This window comes from Schistocerca piceifrons, chromosome 4, assembly GCF_021461385.2.
Source record: "Schistocerca piceifrons isolate TAMUIC-IGC-003096 chromosome 4, iqSchPice1.1, whole genome shotgun sequence".
In the NCBI taxonomy this organism is placed as follows: domain Eukaryota; kingdom Metazoa; phylum Arthropoda; class Insecta; order Orthoptera; family Acrididae; genus Schistocerca; species Schistocerca piceifrons.
In genome coordinates, this window is record NC_060141.1 from 308,100,868 (window position 1) to 308,116,635 (window position 15,768).

General features: G+C 39.8%; 1 protein-coding gene across 1 annotated transcript in view; it reads left to right on the top strand.

Annotated features, from left to right (window-relative positions):
• Window positions 1-15,768, top strand: part of LOC124794974 (N-acetylgalactosamine kinase) — an 84,618-nt gene that overhangs the window by 17,513 nt on the left and 51,337 nt on the right. The window contains exons 3-5 of the mRNA XM_047258705.1: window positions 9,446-9,613; window positions 10,131-10,332; window positions 10,413-10,521. Coding sequence (XP_047114661.1) covers window positions 9,446-9,613; window positions 10,131-10,332; window positions 10,413-10,521 — 479 coding nt within the window. The remainder of the gene's footprint in view (window positions 1-9,445; window positions 9,614-10,130; window positions 10,333-10,412; window positions 10,522-15,768) is intronic.

Below are 15,768 nucleotides of genomic sequence, written 5' to 3' on the forward strand. Positions count from 1 at the left end.
AGTGTTCAGATAAGGTAAGCACTTTATTAGCAAAAGTGTTATATTTTTCATTCATACCATGAGCACTGTAAACATCAGTCCAGTGAATTTCTCTGAGGAGTGTCCTAAAATAATCAATTTTTGGCTTATTGATTACCCTCTTGAGCTCAGATTTAACAGATTTTATATCCTGTTCAGTGTTAACATTTAACAGAAGGAAATGCATGTCATGATCTGAGTGGTCATTGACTATTGGTTTTGTAATATAATTTTGTTCATCGGATTTTTCTATAAAGATATTATCAATGGCTGTTTGTGAGCAATTGGCTATCCTAGTGGGGAACTTTACGGTAGGAATTAAGTTGAATGATAGTGTTACTAACTCAAATAACTTCCTAGTGGGAGAGTCTTTAATGGAATCTCCATTGAAATCACCAGCAACCACTAGTTCTTTGTTTTTGGTAGTTAAATGGCCCAGTACAGCTTAAAGGTGGTTTACGAAGAGATTAAAGTTACCTGCAGGTGCTTGATATACACTTAATATTATGAAGGATTTTTTGTGAAATTCTACTTCTGGTGCACATGCTTCCGTATGCTGTTCTAGGCAAAATTTATGAATGTCTATGTTCTTAAATTTATGACAGTTCCTGATGAATGTGGCAAACTGTTCAAAAGAAGTTGCCCATTTTGGTGACCAACTCTACTGTTGCGTCAAGATCCACTTTCTTGTACTTATTAACCAAAGTGATATATGCCTGGTTTTTCTTGCCTTTGTTGCTATAATTCTTAGATTTTACTTGCCAGAGACAAGGAAAACTTTGGTACACTGTATGAACTCTGCGAAAAATTTATGAGTCCAGTGCCATAAGTCTATAATTTTCTTTTGCCACTATATCCACTAAAATGACAGTTGGATTCTCTAGCATCACTGAGAGTAGACTGGCAGCAAAGCTAAGCTTGAGCGATAAGGCTCATGTGTGTCTACATACACAGATTTGTCAGCAGTCTTGCATGTACACAAAGCTCCAGTCCATCAGTCTTCTGCAACTTCATTCAGTTCATGCAAGACTGTCAAACTTCTGTCCACATAAATGCTTTATTTGACAAATCTGGTATGATCATGCTAGACTGATGACAAAGCATTATGTTTAGACCAGGCTTTAAATTTCACCATTATTTAAAACAGAATATCTGCTGCTGTTAATGTACTGTGACCTACATCGGTTGTCTGTGATTCTCTCTGTCCCATTTTCTTTCTGTACCAGTTTAGTTAGTAATTTCATATACCATTGGAACCACCCTAAATCATTTACTGTTATTGTATTATGCTACTTGGGAAATATATGCTTAATCAGATTTGCGATAGTCTTTTTGTTGTGCCTATCTGCGAGTCAGCATCTCCACTATATGGTGAGTAGCAGCTTTCCTTTTCATAATATTGTTACAATCAGATTTTATGATGGTTCCAGTCTGACAAAATTTTATGCAGTACCATGTGAGTGGTCTGTTATCACATGACTTGCAGATATGCAAGAACCCATTTTTCTCATATACAAAGTGTCTGTCTTCCTCCACTGCTGAATAGCAGATATGTTTAATATAATTTAACTCCCGAGAGCATGGTTGACCAAGGCATTAACAAAGAATCCTCATCTTTGAGCAAGTTGTTCAGTATGATACTAAAAAGCTCCAGCATATCACACAATAAAGGCTCAGAGGTGTTCTGTCGCTTGACTTTTGAGCCATCTTGATCTGGTTGCATTTAAAGAAGATACTTAAATTCATCTGTAATGACATCTGCCCACACAATCAAATCTGCCCACACAATCAACCTGCTACCACAATGTTATGATGTTTCTTGCAAAACTATGTTGTTGTTCCCTCCATATGTAAACTATATGGCATTGTGGGTCTGTCTTGATGCAAACGTGGATTTGCATTCTGGAGGACAACAATTCAAATCCCTGTCCAGCCATCCAGATTTACGTTTTCCATGATTTCCTTAAATTGCTCCAGGTATATGCTGGGATAGTTAGAAAAGGGCATGGCCAGTTTCCTTCCCCATCCTTTTGCAATCTAAACTTGTGCTCTGTCTCTAATGACCGCACTGTCAACTGACTGTTAAACTCTAATCTTCCTTCCTTTTGATGCAAACAAGGCAGATCCACAAGCCCAGATTGTTTTTACACAGACATGGATCAACAGAAGAACTGTTCAAGTTGCAATGATTCCATATGCAAATATGTTGCTTACCAAACCCAACAATATAGTTAATGACTCGTTAGCGAACAATGCTCATTCCACTTTGGTGTGTTCCAGTCCATGGCGTTCTCTCAGCCAAGTTTCATAGGTACTATAATACAGAACTGTTTTTAAAAAATATTAATCAAATTTCACAAGGTTATTTTATCCTGTACCTGGATGAAGATAGAAACTTGAAGTAAATTTTAACTTGGGCATTGAAACTGAAAGTGCACCTTCGCGGCAGTTGTAAGTTGCCAGTTCATGTGCTTGTCAGTAAAAGTTCCCCTGTTTCAGCTAGCTCACTCATTCATTAGTCAGTGTATGTCAGAGTGAGATGATGTTAATGTAGCAGCAAAAGTCATTTTGAGTTTGCTGTTAATGGGTACAATCCAGTTGCAACAATGCAGTGTGATCTCCATTGGGAGTACAGCACAGCTCAGTGCAGTAGTTGGTGACACCAGCAGTTTCAAGACACTTTTTTAGGCAAGGGAAAATTGACAGGTGGCCCCATGTGCTTCATCAAGACACTGAGCCATTCATCAGTGTACACATAAACCACAAAAGTCTACCTGTCGAGCCAATCAAGGCTAGTCATTCCTTTGTGTCTGTTCACCATATTTAGTAGTGACATTCGTGTTTCAGACTGTACAGGATTTGACTGCTACAAGCCCTTCATGATGATAAACAGCATAGTGTATATGGTTTTGTGAATTTGTTCTTAACAAGGGGATAGAAGATAACAATTTCCTTCCACATTCAATGTTCAGTGATCAGGCTACATTCCATTGAAGTGGAAAAGTGGACTACCACAATGTAAGAATATGGGTAACACAGCAGCCCCCTGCTGTGGTTGAGTGCAAGACTGACTCTCAAAAGCTTCATGTGTTTTTTGTCTTCCAAGATAACAAATGTGGACCATTCTTTTCTTGTGGAAAAGACACATACAGAAGTCACATTCCTGCATGTCATGGTGATGTGGAGTTTTCCACTGTTAGGAGAACATGCCAAAAGTTTCATATTTCAACATGGTGGAACACTATCCTACTGGTGCAGCGAGCTGCCTCAAAGGTGAATCGACCATAAAGGGAATTTGGGCCTCAGATTGCACGGTTGGCCTCCTACGGCACCTGATCTCACAGTTTTTTGAAAATTTTTGTGGGGGTTTGTTAAAGATTCCATGTACATCCCCTGCCAATAACATTGGGTGAAATTTGGCACAGAATAGCAGTAGTAGTGATTGCAGTATGTCTAAATACACTCATAAAATTGTCTAAATACACTCATAAAATCATAACACAAGTTTGATTATCATCTGAATGTTTGTGATGTGTTTGGTGGAGGGCACAGTGAGCATTTGTGAAAGGTAAGTGAAAAATTTGATTCTAGGTGCAATTGTAAAAATTACTCCAGGGTCGTATCTGCATGCATTGAAATGATATGCCCTTAAAAACTGATTGGTTCTTTTCAAAACAAAACCTGCATAGCCCTATGCATAAGTTAAAACTCAACCCAAATTTCTGTCTTCATTCACACAGAAGATATTGTCTTGTGAAATTTGATGTTTGAAACTGTTAACACACTCATCATGGCTCTTATTGCACGTAAGCTGCCATGGCAGAGATAATTGCTGATGTTTAGGTTGGTGTTCCACAATCTTGTCATTGTTAGTGAGATTTAGTACTGTTGCATAACTTTTCTCTGCCTATCCTGGTTCACTGTGAATTTGAGACAAGAATCATTCATGAATGGTATGCCTGAGCTTCATTGAATATCTGATTTTGTTTGAAAATAACTGAGAGCTTATACACTGGGACTCTCCCTATTCATTCTTCCTGTAACATTACTGATAAGATGCACCCAAAACTTGTCACAGGCACAACATTCCCCCCCAAAGCACAACATTCCTCCCCAAAGCACAACATCCTGAACCCCCCTCCACCTCTCAAATCACAACATTCCTTCAAGTGACGCTGTTGTAATGAAGTGCCTTCATTGAGACCTTATTGCTGCCTGAGTTTAAACAGTTAAAACATTGTTACATGAAAAACCTATCACCGTGCTACAGAGAACTGACTAAATTGAGATCTAAAGAGTCTAATTTACTTCAGCATGCAGTTTTCTGTAGCTATAGTGCATACTCAATTGTATACCTAAAAATGGCTATTAATAATTTATTGATGTACTATAACAGATACAAGGCATCCCAGGAGGAATGATGACTATTCAGGTATATGAGAGGAACAGTTATTTGAAGCAAGAAAGTTTAGTAAACGTGGGCTCTGGAATGCGTACCACAAGACCTATGAGCACTTGTTCATAAGAAGCCATGTGTGTGATAGTAGTGAAGATGAAAAAGTGTTTACAACTCTTAAGATATGCACTTTAGAGCCCATGTCTACTGTATATTTTGGCCCACATTACAATCTCTCAAAATATGAAAATCAAAGAGCTTGCAGAACAAGAGATTTGTTTCACATTATCGAAGATCATGTAGTGTCCATGCTCTTATGGTATGCATTTTAGACTCCAAGTTTACTATAATTGTTGCTTCAAATGATCGTTCCTGTCATATCCCTGAATATTGACCAGTCCCCTGGGAGACACTGTATACTGATAATAGGTAAAGTGTCCAGGATGTTTGCGAGTGTCTCAGTTGGGGGCTATTTCCACTTTGGAAATAAATTATATACTGACAAAAGTAGTTTTTACATCAGTTTCAACCATGTTCCCATGCTTAATGTATTTCAGCAAGGAAATGTTCATGTGGTATCCTGTGTCCCTACCTCTAGGTAAAAGTTGCAGACTCTGACTCTATGGCTGATTGCCACTCTCATGCTATACTGCAGCATTGATGTGATCCTGATGTTGGTTACTGTACTGAGATTGTGGCTGAACACTTCTTTGATACTACAGATATTGTTAGAAATGACCCAATGCATGAAAGAATGAAGGTAATTGGAGACTATCTCTTGTCTCAATCAGTCAGGAAGGTCACAGCTACACTTTCTGAACGTGGAAGACTGATTATGCATTATCATCATGTATTCGTTGTTCTACAGTCATTACTTTTTAGTATCGTATACCAACAATATTTTACTCCTAATTCTGAAATTACTTTCCAGATGTTTTTAGGTATACACTGAGGTGATAAAACTCATGAGATAGTGATATACATATACACAGATGCTGTAGTATCATGTACAAGAGGTGTGGAAGGGCAACACATTGGCGGAGCTGTCACTTGTACTCAGGTGATTCATGTGAAAAGGTCTTTGACATGATTATGACTGCACAGCAGGAATTAAGAGACTTTGAATGTGGAATGGTAGTTTGAGCTAGACGCATGGACATTGATTGCATTTTGGAAAACATTAGGGAATTCAATATTCCAAGGTCTACAGTGTCAAAATGGTGCTGAGAATACCAGATTTCAGGCATTACCTCTCACCATGCACATCGTAGTTGCTGACAGCCTTCACTTAATGACCAAAGCATCAGTGTTTGTGTATAGTTGTCAGTGCTAACAGACAAGCAGCACTGAGTGAAATAACTGCAGAAATCAAAGTGGGACGTATGACAAACACATCCATTAGAACAACACAGCGTAATCTGGTGTTAATGGGCTATGGCAGCACATGAGTGCCTTTGCTAACAGCACAACATCACCTGCAGCACTTCTCCTGGGCTCGTGATCATATTGGTTGCACCCTAGATGACTGAAAAACCATATCTTGGCCAGATGAGTCCTGATTTCAGTTATTAAGAGCTGATGGTAGAGTTCGAGTGTTTCGTAGACCCCACGAAGCTGTGGACTGGGTTCGAGTGTGGCACAGACTCCACGAAGCCATGGACCCAGGTTGTCAACAAGACACTGTGCAAGCTGGTGGTGGCTCCGTAATGGTGTGTACTATGTTTATGTGGAATGGCCTGGATCCTCTGATCCAAATGAACTTATCATTAGCTGGAAATGGTTATGTTCAGCCAAATGGAGACCATTTGCAGCCATTCAAGAACTTCATCTTCCCAAACACTGATGGAAGTTTTATGGATGGCAGTGTGCCCTGTCACCAGCCAACAGCAGTTAGCTGTTGGTTTGACAAACATTCTGGACAATTTAAGTGAATGATTTGGCTACCTAGTTTGTCCAACATGATCCCATTGAACATATATGGGACATAATCAAGAGGTCAGTTTGTGCACAAAATGCTGCACCGGCAACACTTTCACAATGATGGATGGCTGTAGAGGCAGCATGGCTCAGTATTTCTGCAGGGGACATTCATTGACTTGAGCCCATGCCACATCGAGTTGCTGCACTACATTAGGCAAAAGGAGGTCCAACACGATATTGGAGGAATCCCATGACTTAATTGTCACCTCGTTGTATGAGGGGATGTTCAAAGGTAAAAGTATGGAACCACATTGTAGGTATAATTTAAGTCTTTATTCAGAAGTAATTATCAGAGGCCTGTGCACAACTATCCCACTGTTTCACAAGCCAAACGATCCCCTGTTCCCAGAATTCTTGTTTCTGTGACAGTAGCCCAGTTCTCCACTGCGTCCTTTAGTTTGCCGTCAGAGTCGTAACACTTCTCTTTGATGTTTTTTTAAGAGACCAAACTCTTGGAAGTTGCAGGGTCACATGTCTGGGGTTTAGAGGGGATGTGAGGGGATGTTGAAGCTACCCCCACTTGATGACCTTGGCCATTAAACTTTGTGTGACCTTGGAGATATGTGGACATACATTATCATGAAGTAGAATCACTCACTCTGTGTGTAGCTCTAACTGTTTGCACTTGGTGGACTTGTGTAGGCTCCGGAGTGACTCACAGTACAAGTCACTGTCAATGGTTTGTCTGTGCTCAAGGAATTTGGTGAGTAGTGGGCCTTGGGCCTCAAAAAAGACAGTGAATATTACCTGCCTGCTGATAGTGTCACTTTGAATTTTTTGGAGGGAGATGGTTGACACTACATTCACATCCCTAGATGTCTCACTATGTTATCCCAAAATGCAAATTTCAACCAGTTTGTTTGTTACAACATTTTGTACCCCATCATTTGAATGCTTCTTATATTTAGTTCTGAGAATATTTTCCATATTTCCAGAGGAAAGAAGCAGTCATTCCCTTTTTCAAGCTGGCAAGAACAGTATGTTGATAAATAGTTAAAATAGTGATATCCTGACAAAAGTTTTGGATATAGCTCTGGAAAGAGCATTTTCTGATGACTTATGCCATATCAAGAAATTCAAAAATCCCAGAATGTTTTCACTGTGGCCAATGGGTATCATGTAACACTTTGAATATTCTAGGCTTGATGGTTGTGGCTGTTTATGATACTTATGTGCATGAACATGACATTATAAAACTGCCTCGAAACTTAGAAAACATGTTATATAGTATGGCTTCAAGATATTTCACAAGTCGGGATTGAAGTTGTGTTACTTAAGTTTTTTTGGATGCATACTAGTAAGCAAATCTATAATATTTTTATTCAGAAAAACTTAATCTCTCAAGTATCTGTTCTAGCAAGAGAACTATTCTGCATGTTTCAGGTAGAGATTATTTTGCAAAATACCACTTGCTGTCTTACCTGAAAACTATTGAACTTGTTAGAGATTATGCTCTAAAAATCAGGCAGTTTAGACCAAAGTTTGGAACTGCCAGTAATTTTATTCAGTTTTCACAAAAATCCTCGACAATTTAAGCATTGTGTAGGATTGAAAATTAAAGGACAGTAATGAATACCATAAGATAAACAAATGAACAGATTGTGACTTGTGATACAGATTTAAAGGCTAGGATGGAAAATAAACTAAGAGAATACAAATGAAAATGAGGACAGCAATGGAATTGGAAGTCATACAATAGAGACATACTACAGGAAGCTTTTGAGGAAGTGTTGTTGACTGACTGTAGAACAATTCTACTGCTTTTAATGTTCTTTTAGGGTAAGGACTGAAAGGAGAAATTAAGAGTGTTACAGCTTGTACTAAGGCATACAGGAAATTATTTTCTCCTCACTCCACTTGTGATTGGAGCAGCAAAGGACATGTCTTGCAATGGACCACACAGTATTGTGGGAATCTGTAGAAATTTATCCAAGAGACGCAAGACTCTAAAAGTGTTTCTTTCGACAAAAATGTATCATGTCTCCAGAACTAAATTTGAGAGGAAGTACACCAGACTTCAAATACATCAAATGTAAGCAATGTTGAACTTGGTCAAGAATGCCGCCCTATTGCTGATTGGACTATGAACTGTCATTTTTGACTTTGAAATCTGTGAGTCCGTAGCTCGTGGTCTAGCGGCTAGCATTTCTATCTCTGGATTACGGGGTCTTGGGTTCGATTCCCGTCCAGCTTTGGAATTTTCTCTGCCCGCGGACTGGGTGTTTGTGTTGTCCTCATCATTTCATCATCATCCTTTGGAAAATGGCTAAATTGGACTGTATAAAGATTGGGACTTTGTACGGGTGCTGATGACCGCGCAGTTGAGTGCCCCACAAACCAGACAACAACATCATCATCATCACCATCATCATCAAAATGTGTGGGAATCAACATCCCAAGGGAATATGTGGTTTCATTGACACCTTTGGTTTCATTGACACCTTTCATACTGCCATGTGACACCATTTCGTTTCAATATTGAGCAGCAGTATATCGGAAATGTTTTCCTCAGCCACTCATAAGAAAACTACATGATTACAATGCTTGACATTGTGCTTCTGGCCGCCACCACAGAGGCATCAAAAAAGGGATAAATGTGGGTAAGAGAGGGTGTGACAATCTTCTCATCATGTGACATCCCCACAGTGGCGTAGGTCAGAGTTGTGGTGAAATTTGGTGGCAGTGTGACATCATTGACCCACCTTACACCTTGCATGAACTTTTCTGCATCTGTTGACATTTCGTTGTTTGAAGTGTCATCAAGCCCGAGGGTAACGATGCAGGGCACCTCGCTTTTGCACTATTACAGTGGGAGGTTGCAGGCACTTTTCAGCTAAATTTTAGTCTTCTCCGTTGCAATGGGTGACAGTTACGGAGTTTTAAAAAGTCATCCTTTTATTGTGTTGCAACCTTCTTTGTGTGTGTGTGTGTGTGTGTGTGTGTGTGTGTGTGTGTGTGTGTGTGCGTGCGAGCGTGCGTGCGCGTGTGTGTAAAAGAATTCAGTTTAAAAAAGAAAAAAAATCACTTAATTAAATTTACATTTTGCTTCAGAGTCAATATCATTGGAGAACACATAGATTACTGCGGCTACTCTGTGTGTCCCATGGCAATTCAGAGGGATATTTTAATGGCTGTTAGTCCATCAGAAAGCAAGATGCTGCAGCTGTGTAATACTGACTCCAAATGTGAAGATTTAACCTGCTCTATTGACAATATCAAGTAAGCATTCAAGCAGTAGAACTAATGTTACATAATGGATAATCTGAGAATGAGTAATTGTAAGAACATGTTTGTTGCAATATATTTGTAATGTATTTGTATATCTATAATTTATTACAGGAAGGCATGAAAAGACTATTAACATAATTTCATAGCAACATGATGAATGGTTATTGAAATGGCTTATTGTGGACATGCATAAATATTTATAAGACTTATTTTGGTCTCTTCACATGAAAAATGATTTTCTTCCAACCTGGATTTCTCATTGTTTGATTTTATTAATGATTAATCTGAAAAAGCAAATTATCTGACTTTTAAAAATACAGCATTATTTTCACTTCAGAAATACTGCTGAACAGTAATAAACATAACTTATTTGTTTGCTGTTTTGAACAATTGCATTACGCTGTTTTCAGGATTAAAATTTTAGAAATTAATGTTTTTATGTGTTATTTTCTTGCCTTTGTCATGAAATTTATATTTATGCTGTTCAAAGTCCATTTTTTCCCTCTAGAATTGAAGTAGAAAAGGGCAAACCTCCAGAATGGTACAATTACTTCCTGTGTGGTGTGAAAGGAATTATGGATATTCTGCCAGACAAGACTTCAGTTGGAATGAATGTAGCAGTTACTGGTAATATTCCCTGGGGTTCTGGTTTATCCAGTTCAAGTGCACTAGTAAGTGCTGCAGCACTTGCAACAGCTCATGCAAATAAGGTAGATAAAATGAAAATTATGCAGTTAAATGCTGTGATGCCTATAACTAGATTTGTTTATAAATCTCTGTGTTCTTTCAGGTTAGTATGAAAAAAGTGGAGATTGCAGCATTATGTGCCCATGCGGAGAGATATATCGGAACACAAGGTGGTGGTATGGACCAAGCAATAGCATTCTTAGGGTCAAGAGGTAATTTGGAGTGTCTCAGTTCACATTTTTTACATCTTCTGTGTGATAGGTTGTAATCATTGAATTTTAATTGTTTACTATACATAGGCAAAAGACCACAGTGTCTGCATTAAAGGAATAGCAAGGTAGTTGATTTGTCACTGAAGTTCTATTTCTGTAATAGGTTTTTTAGTGGCATGTTGTACACTCGTAGTAATGGGATAATCATTTTGTCACCTCCTGGAATGTCATTTATTTGCAAAGGCACAAGCATATTACTGATCCTCCCAATTAACTACTTTGAGGAACTTGCAGAGAATACAGGGTGGTCCATTGATAGTGACTGGGCCAAATATCTCACAAAATAAGCATCAAACGAAAAAACTACAAAGAACGAAACTCATATAGCTTGAAGGGGGAAACCAGATGGCGCTATTGTTGTTCCGCTAGATGGCGCTGCCATAGGTCAAACGGATATCAACTGCGTTTTTTAAAATAGGAATGTTTTAGTTGGACCACTTTTTTCGCTTTGTGATAGATGGCGCTGTAATAGTCACAAATGTATAAGTGTGTGGTATCACGCAACATTGCGCCAGTGCGGACGGTATTTGCTTCGTGATACATTACCCATGTTAAAATGGACTGTTTACCAATTGCGGAAAAGGTCAATATCGTGTTCATGTATGGCTATTGTGATCAAAATGCCCGATGGGCGTGTACTATGTATGCTGCTCGGTACCCTGGACAACATCATCCAAGTGTCTGGACCGTTCGCCAGATAGTTACGTTATTTAAGGAAACAGGAAGTGTTCAGCCACATATGAAATGTCAACCACAACCTGCAACAAATGATGATGCCCAAGTTGGTGTTTTAGCTGCTGTCGCGGCTAATCCGCATATCAGTAGCTGACAAATTGCATGAGAATCCGGAATGTCAGAAACGTCGGTGTTGAGAATGCTACGTCAACATCGATTGCACCCGTATCATATTTGTACGCACCAGGAATTGCATGGCGATGTCTTTGAACATCGTGTACAGTTCTGCCACTGGGCACAAGAAAAATTACGGGACGATGACAGATTTTTTGCACGCATTCTATTTAGCGATGAAGCGTCATTCACCAACAGTGGTAACGTAAACCGGCATAATATGCACTAGTAGGCAACGGAAAAACCATGATGGCTGCGACAAGTCGAACATCAGCGACCTTGACGGGTTAATGTATGGTGCGGCATTATGGGAGGAAGGATAATAGGCCCCCATTTCGTTGATGGCAATCTAAATGGTGCAATGTATGCTGATCTCCTACGTAATGTTCTACTGATGTTACTACAAGATGTTTCACTGTATGACAGAATGGCAATGTACTTCCAACATGATGGATGTCCGGCACATAGCTCGCGTGCGGTTGAAGCGGTATTGAATAGCATATTTCGTGACAGGTGGATTGGTCGTCGAAACACCATACCGTGGTCCGCACGTTCACCAGATCTGACATCCCCAGATTTCTGTCTGTGGGGGAAGTTGAAGGATATTTGCTATCATGATCTACCGACAACACCTGACAACATGTGTCAGCGCATTGTCAATGCATGTGCGAACATTACGGAAGGCAAACTACTCGCTGTTGAGAGGAATGTCGTTACACATATTGCCAAACACGTTGAGGTTGATGGACATCATTTTGAGCATTTATTGCATTAATGTGGTATTTAAAGGTAATCACACTGTAACAGCATGCGTTCTCAGAAATGATAAGTTCACAAAGGTACATGTACCACATTGGAACAACCGAAATAAAATGTTCAAACGTACCTACATTCTGTATTTTAATTTAAAAAACCTACCTGTTACCAACTGTTCATATAAAATTGTGAGCCATATGTTTATGACTATTACAGCACCATCTATCACAAAGCGAAAAAAGTGGTCCAACTAAAACATTCATATTTCTTTACGTACTACATGAATATATAATAAAAAAATGGGGGTTCCTATTTAAAAAGATACAGTTGATATCCATTTGACCTATGGCAGCGCCATCTAGCGGGCCAACCATAGCGACATCTGGTTTCCCCCTTCAAGCTAGACAAGTTTAGTTCTTTGTAGTTTTTTTGTTTGACGCTTATTTCGTGAGATATTTGGCCCGGTCACGATCAATGGACCATCCTGTAGATGGAGAAACAAATTAAAGTTTTAGGAAGAACTCCGCTTACAGCTGGTAAAATTGTCGTTTATTGAAAAACGACCAGTTTCACAGCTTTAAGCCGCATCATCAGGTGAACCTAGGTGGTAAAAAGCAAAGTACAGAGTCACCACATTTTGCGGATATTAAAATTAGTGAAGGAATGTCTTAAATATATTCATAACGTTGAAATATCTGCTGTGGTTACTCAGAATATAAAATAGTTTTCAAATTAAAGTTCTTGCAGATGGAAAACAATGAATGTAGTAGAATATTTAGACTTATGAGAGATTATGCAGAAGCATTAAATTCTTTAAAAATGTGAAAAAACCAGTAATTCTGCGCTAAGGGTTTAAGATGAAGTACATTTCTGTGGAGAAATTGTAGTATAGTATTACATAATATAATAATTTATTCATCTAAGGATCATTATACTATGGCATAAGATTTTTATACTTAATACATTGAAAAACATGTTATGTATACAGTCGTGTAAATATGTACACACTTCCAGAGTGAATTTTCACTCTTCAGAGGGGTGTTGCAGAAGTCTGGATTTTGGCTTGAGGGACATTCACACTGGCGCAAGTACAGAGTGTTTCAAAAATGACCGGTATATTTGAAACGGCAATAAAAACTAAACGAGCAGCGATAGAAATACACCGTTTGTTGCAATATGCTTGGGACAACAGTACATTTTCAGGTGGACAAACTTTCGAAATTACGGTAGTTACAATTTTCAACAAGAGATGGCGCTGCAAGTGATGTGAAAGATATAGAAGACAACGCAGTCTGTGGGTGCGCCATTCTGTAAGTCGTCTTTCTGCTGTAAGCGTGTGCTGTTCACAACGTGCAAGTGTGCTGTAGACAACATGGTTTATTCCTGAGAACAGAGGATTTTTCTGGTGTTGGAATTCCACCGCCTAGAACACAGTGTTGTTGCAACAAGACGAAGTTTTCAACGGAGGTTTAATGTAACCAAAGGACCGAAAAGCGATACAATAAAGGATCTGTTTGAAAAATTTCAACGGACTGGGAACGTGACGGATGAACGTGCTGGAAAGGTAGGGCGACCGCATACGGCAACCACAGAGGGCAACGCGCAGCTAGTGCAGCAGGTGATCCAACAGCGGCCTCGGGTTTCTGTTCGCCGTGTTGCAGCTGCGGTCCAAATGACGCCAATGTCCACGTATCGTCTCATGCGCCAGAGTTTACACCTCTATCCATACAAAATTCAAACGCGGCAACCCCTCAGCGCCGCTACCATTGCTGCACGAGAGACATTCGCTAACGATATAGTGCACAGGATTGATGACAGCGATATGCATGTGGGCAGCATTTGGTTTACTGACGAAGCGACCGAGCGAGGTGGCGCAGTGGTTAGCACACTGGACTCGCATTCGGGAGGACGACGGTTCAATCCCGTCTCCGGCCATCCTGATTTAGGTTTTCCGTGATTTCCCTAAATCGTTTCAGGCAAATGCCGGGATGGTTCCTTTGAAAGGGCACTAATGACCTCGTTGTCGACGGGACGTTAAACACTAACCACCACCACCACCACCACCACCACCACCACTACTGACGAAGCTTATTTTTACCTGGACGGCTTCGTCAATAAACAGAACTGGCGCATATGGGTAACCGAAAAGCCCCATGTTGCAGTCCCATCGTCCCTGCATCCTCAAAAATTACTGGTCTGGGCCGCCATTTCTTCCAAAGGAATCATTGGCCCATTTTTCAGATCCGAAACTATTACTGCATCACGCTATCTGGACATTCTTCGTGAATTTGTGGCGGTACAAACTGCCTTAGACGACACTGCGAACACCTCGTGGTTTATGCAAGATGGTGCCTGGCCACATCGCACGGCCAATGTCTTTACTTTCCTGAATGAATATTTCGATGATCGTGTGATTGCTTTGGGCTATCCGAAACATACAGGAGGCGGCGTGGATTGGCCTCCCTATTCGCCAGACATGAACCCCTGTGACTTCTTTCTGTGGGGACATTTGAAAGACCAGGTGTACCGCCAGAATCCAGAAACAATTGAACAGCTGAAGCAGTACATCTCATCTGCATGTGAAGCCATTCCGCCAGACACGTTGTCAAAGGTTTCGGGTAATTTCATTCAGAGACTACGCCATATTATTGCTACGCATGGTGGATATGTGGAAAATATCGTACTATAGAGTTTCCCAGATCGCAGCGCCATCTGTTGTTGAAAACTGTAACTACTGTAATTTCGAAAGTTTGTCTGCCTGAAAATGTACTGTTGTCCCAAGCATATTGCAACAAACGGTGTATTTCTATCGCTGCTTGTTTAGTTTTTATTGCCGTTTCAAATATACCGGTCATTTTTGAAACACCCTGTATGTTTGTACCATTAAACAACAGGGGGCCTGACAGATTAAAATGGTGCATCAAACTGGGACTTGTCTCGGAACTTTTGCCTTTCATGGGAAAATGCACTACTGACTGAATTATCCAAGCATGACTCACCACCTGTCCTCATAACTTTACTACTGCCACTAAATCTCTCCTATGTTTCAAACTTCACAGTAGTTCTCCAGCACACTGTGTGAAATAAATATTCATGAAAGAAAGGATACTGAGAAGAATTGGTGTAGTCACAGCCTAGGGGGTTGTTCTAGTATGAGTTTTCACTCTTCTTTAGAATATGTGCTGATTTGAAACCCTCTGGTAGATATAAACTGTGTGCCAGATAGGGGCTCGAATCTTTAAACTTTGCTTTTTGCAGAAAAATTGTCTATTGGGCCGGGCATGCCTGCTGCAGAAGAACTGTGCAGTTTTGAAAGTTTGTTGAGGTATTGATCTTAGTAAAGTTGTTGGAGTCTGTCATTAGTTCATTCTCATGCCAGATAAATGTAACCAGGTAAACTAGGAAGAAGGCTGCCACTTTGAAAAAGCTACTGTCTTCTCAGCTGAATTAAGAGCTGCTGTTTTATTTCACATTTTTTGGGTTAACATTGACTTGATTACATTCGCATTCTTCAAAGAAAATAAGTATTTCGATCTGTGAATACAGATTCCTGGTTATAGACAGCCAATGCCCTGGTTGCGA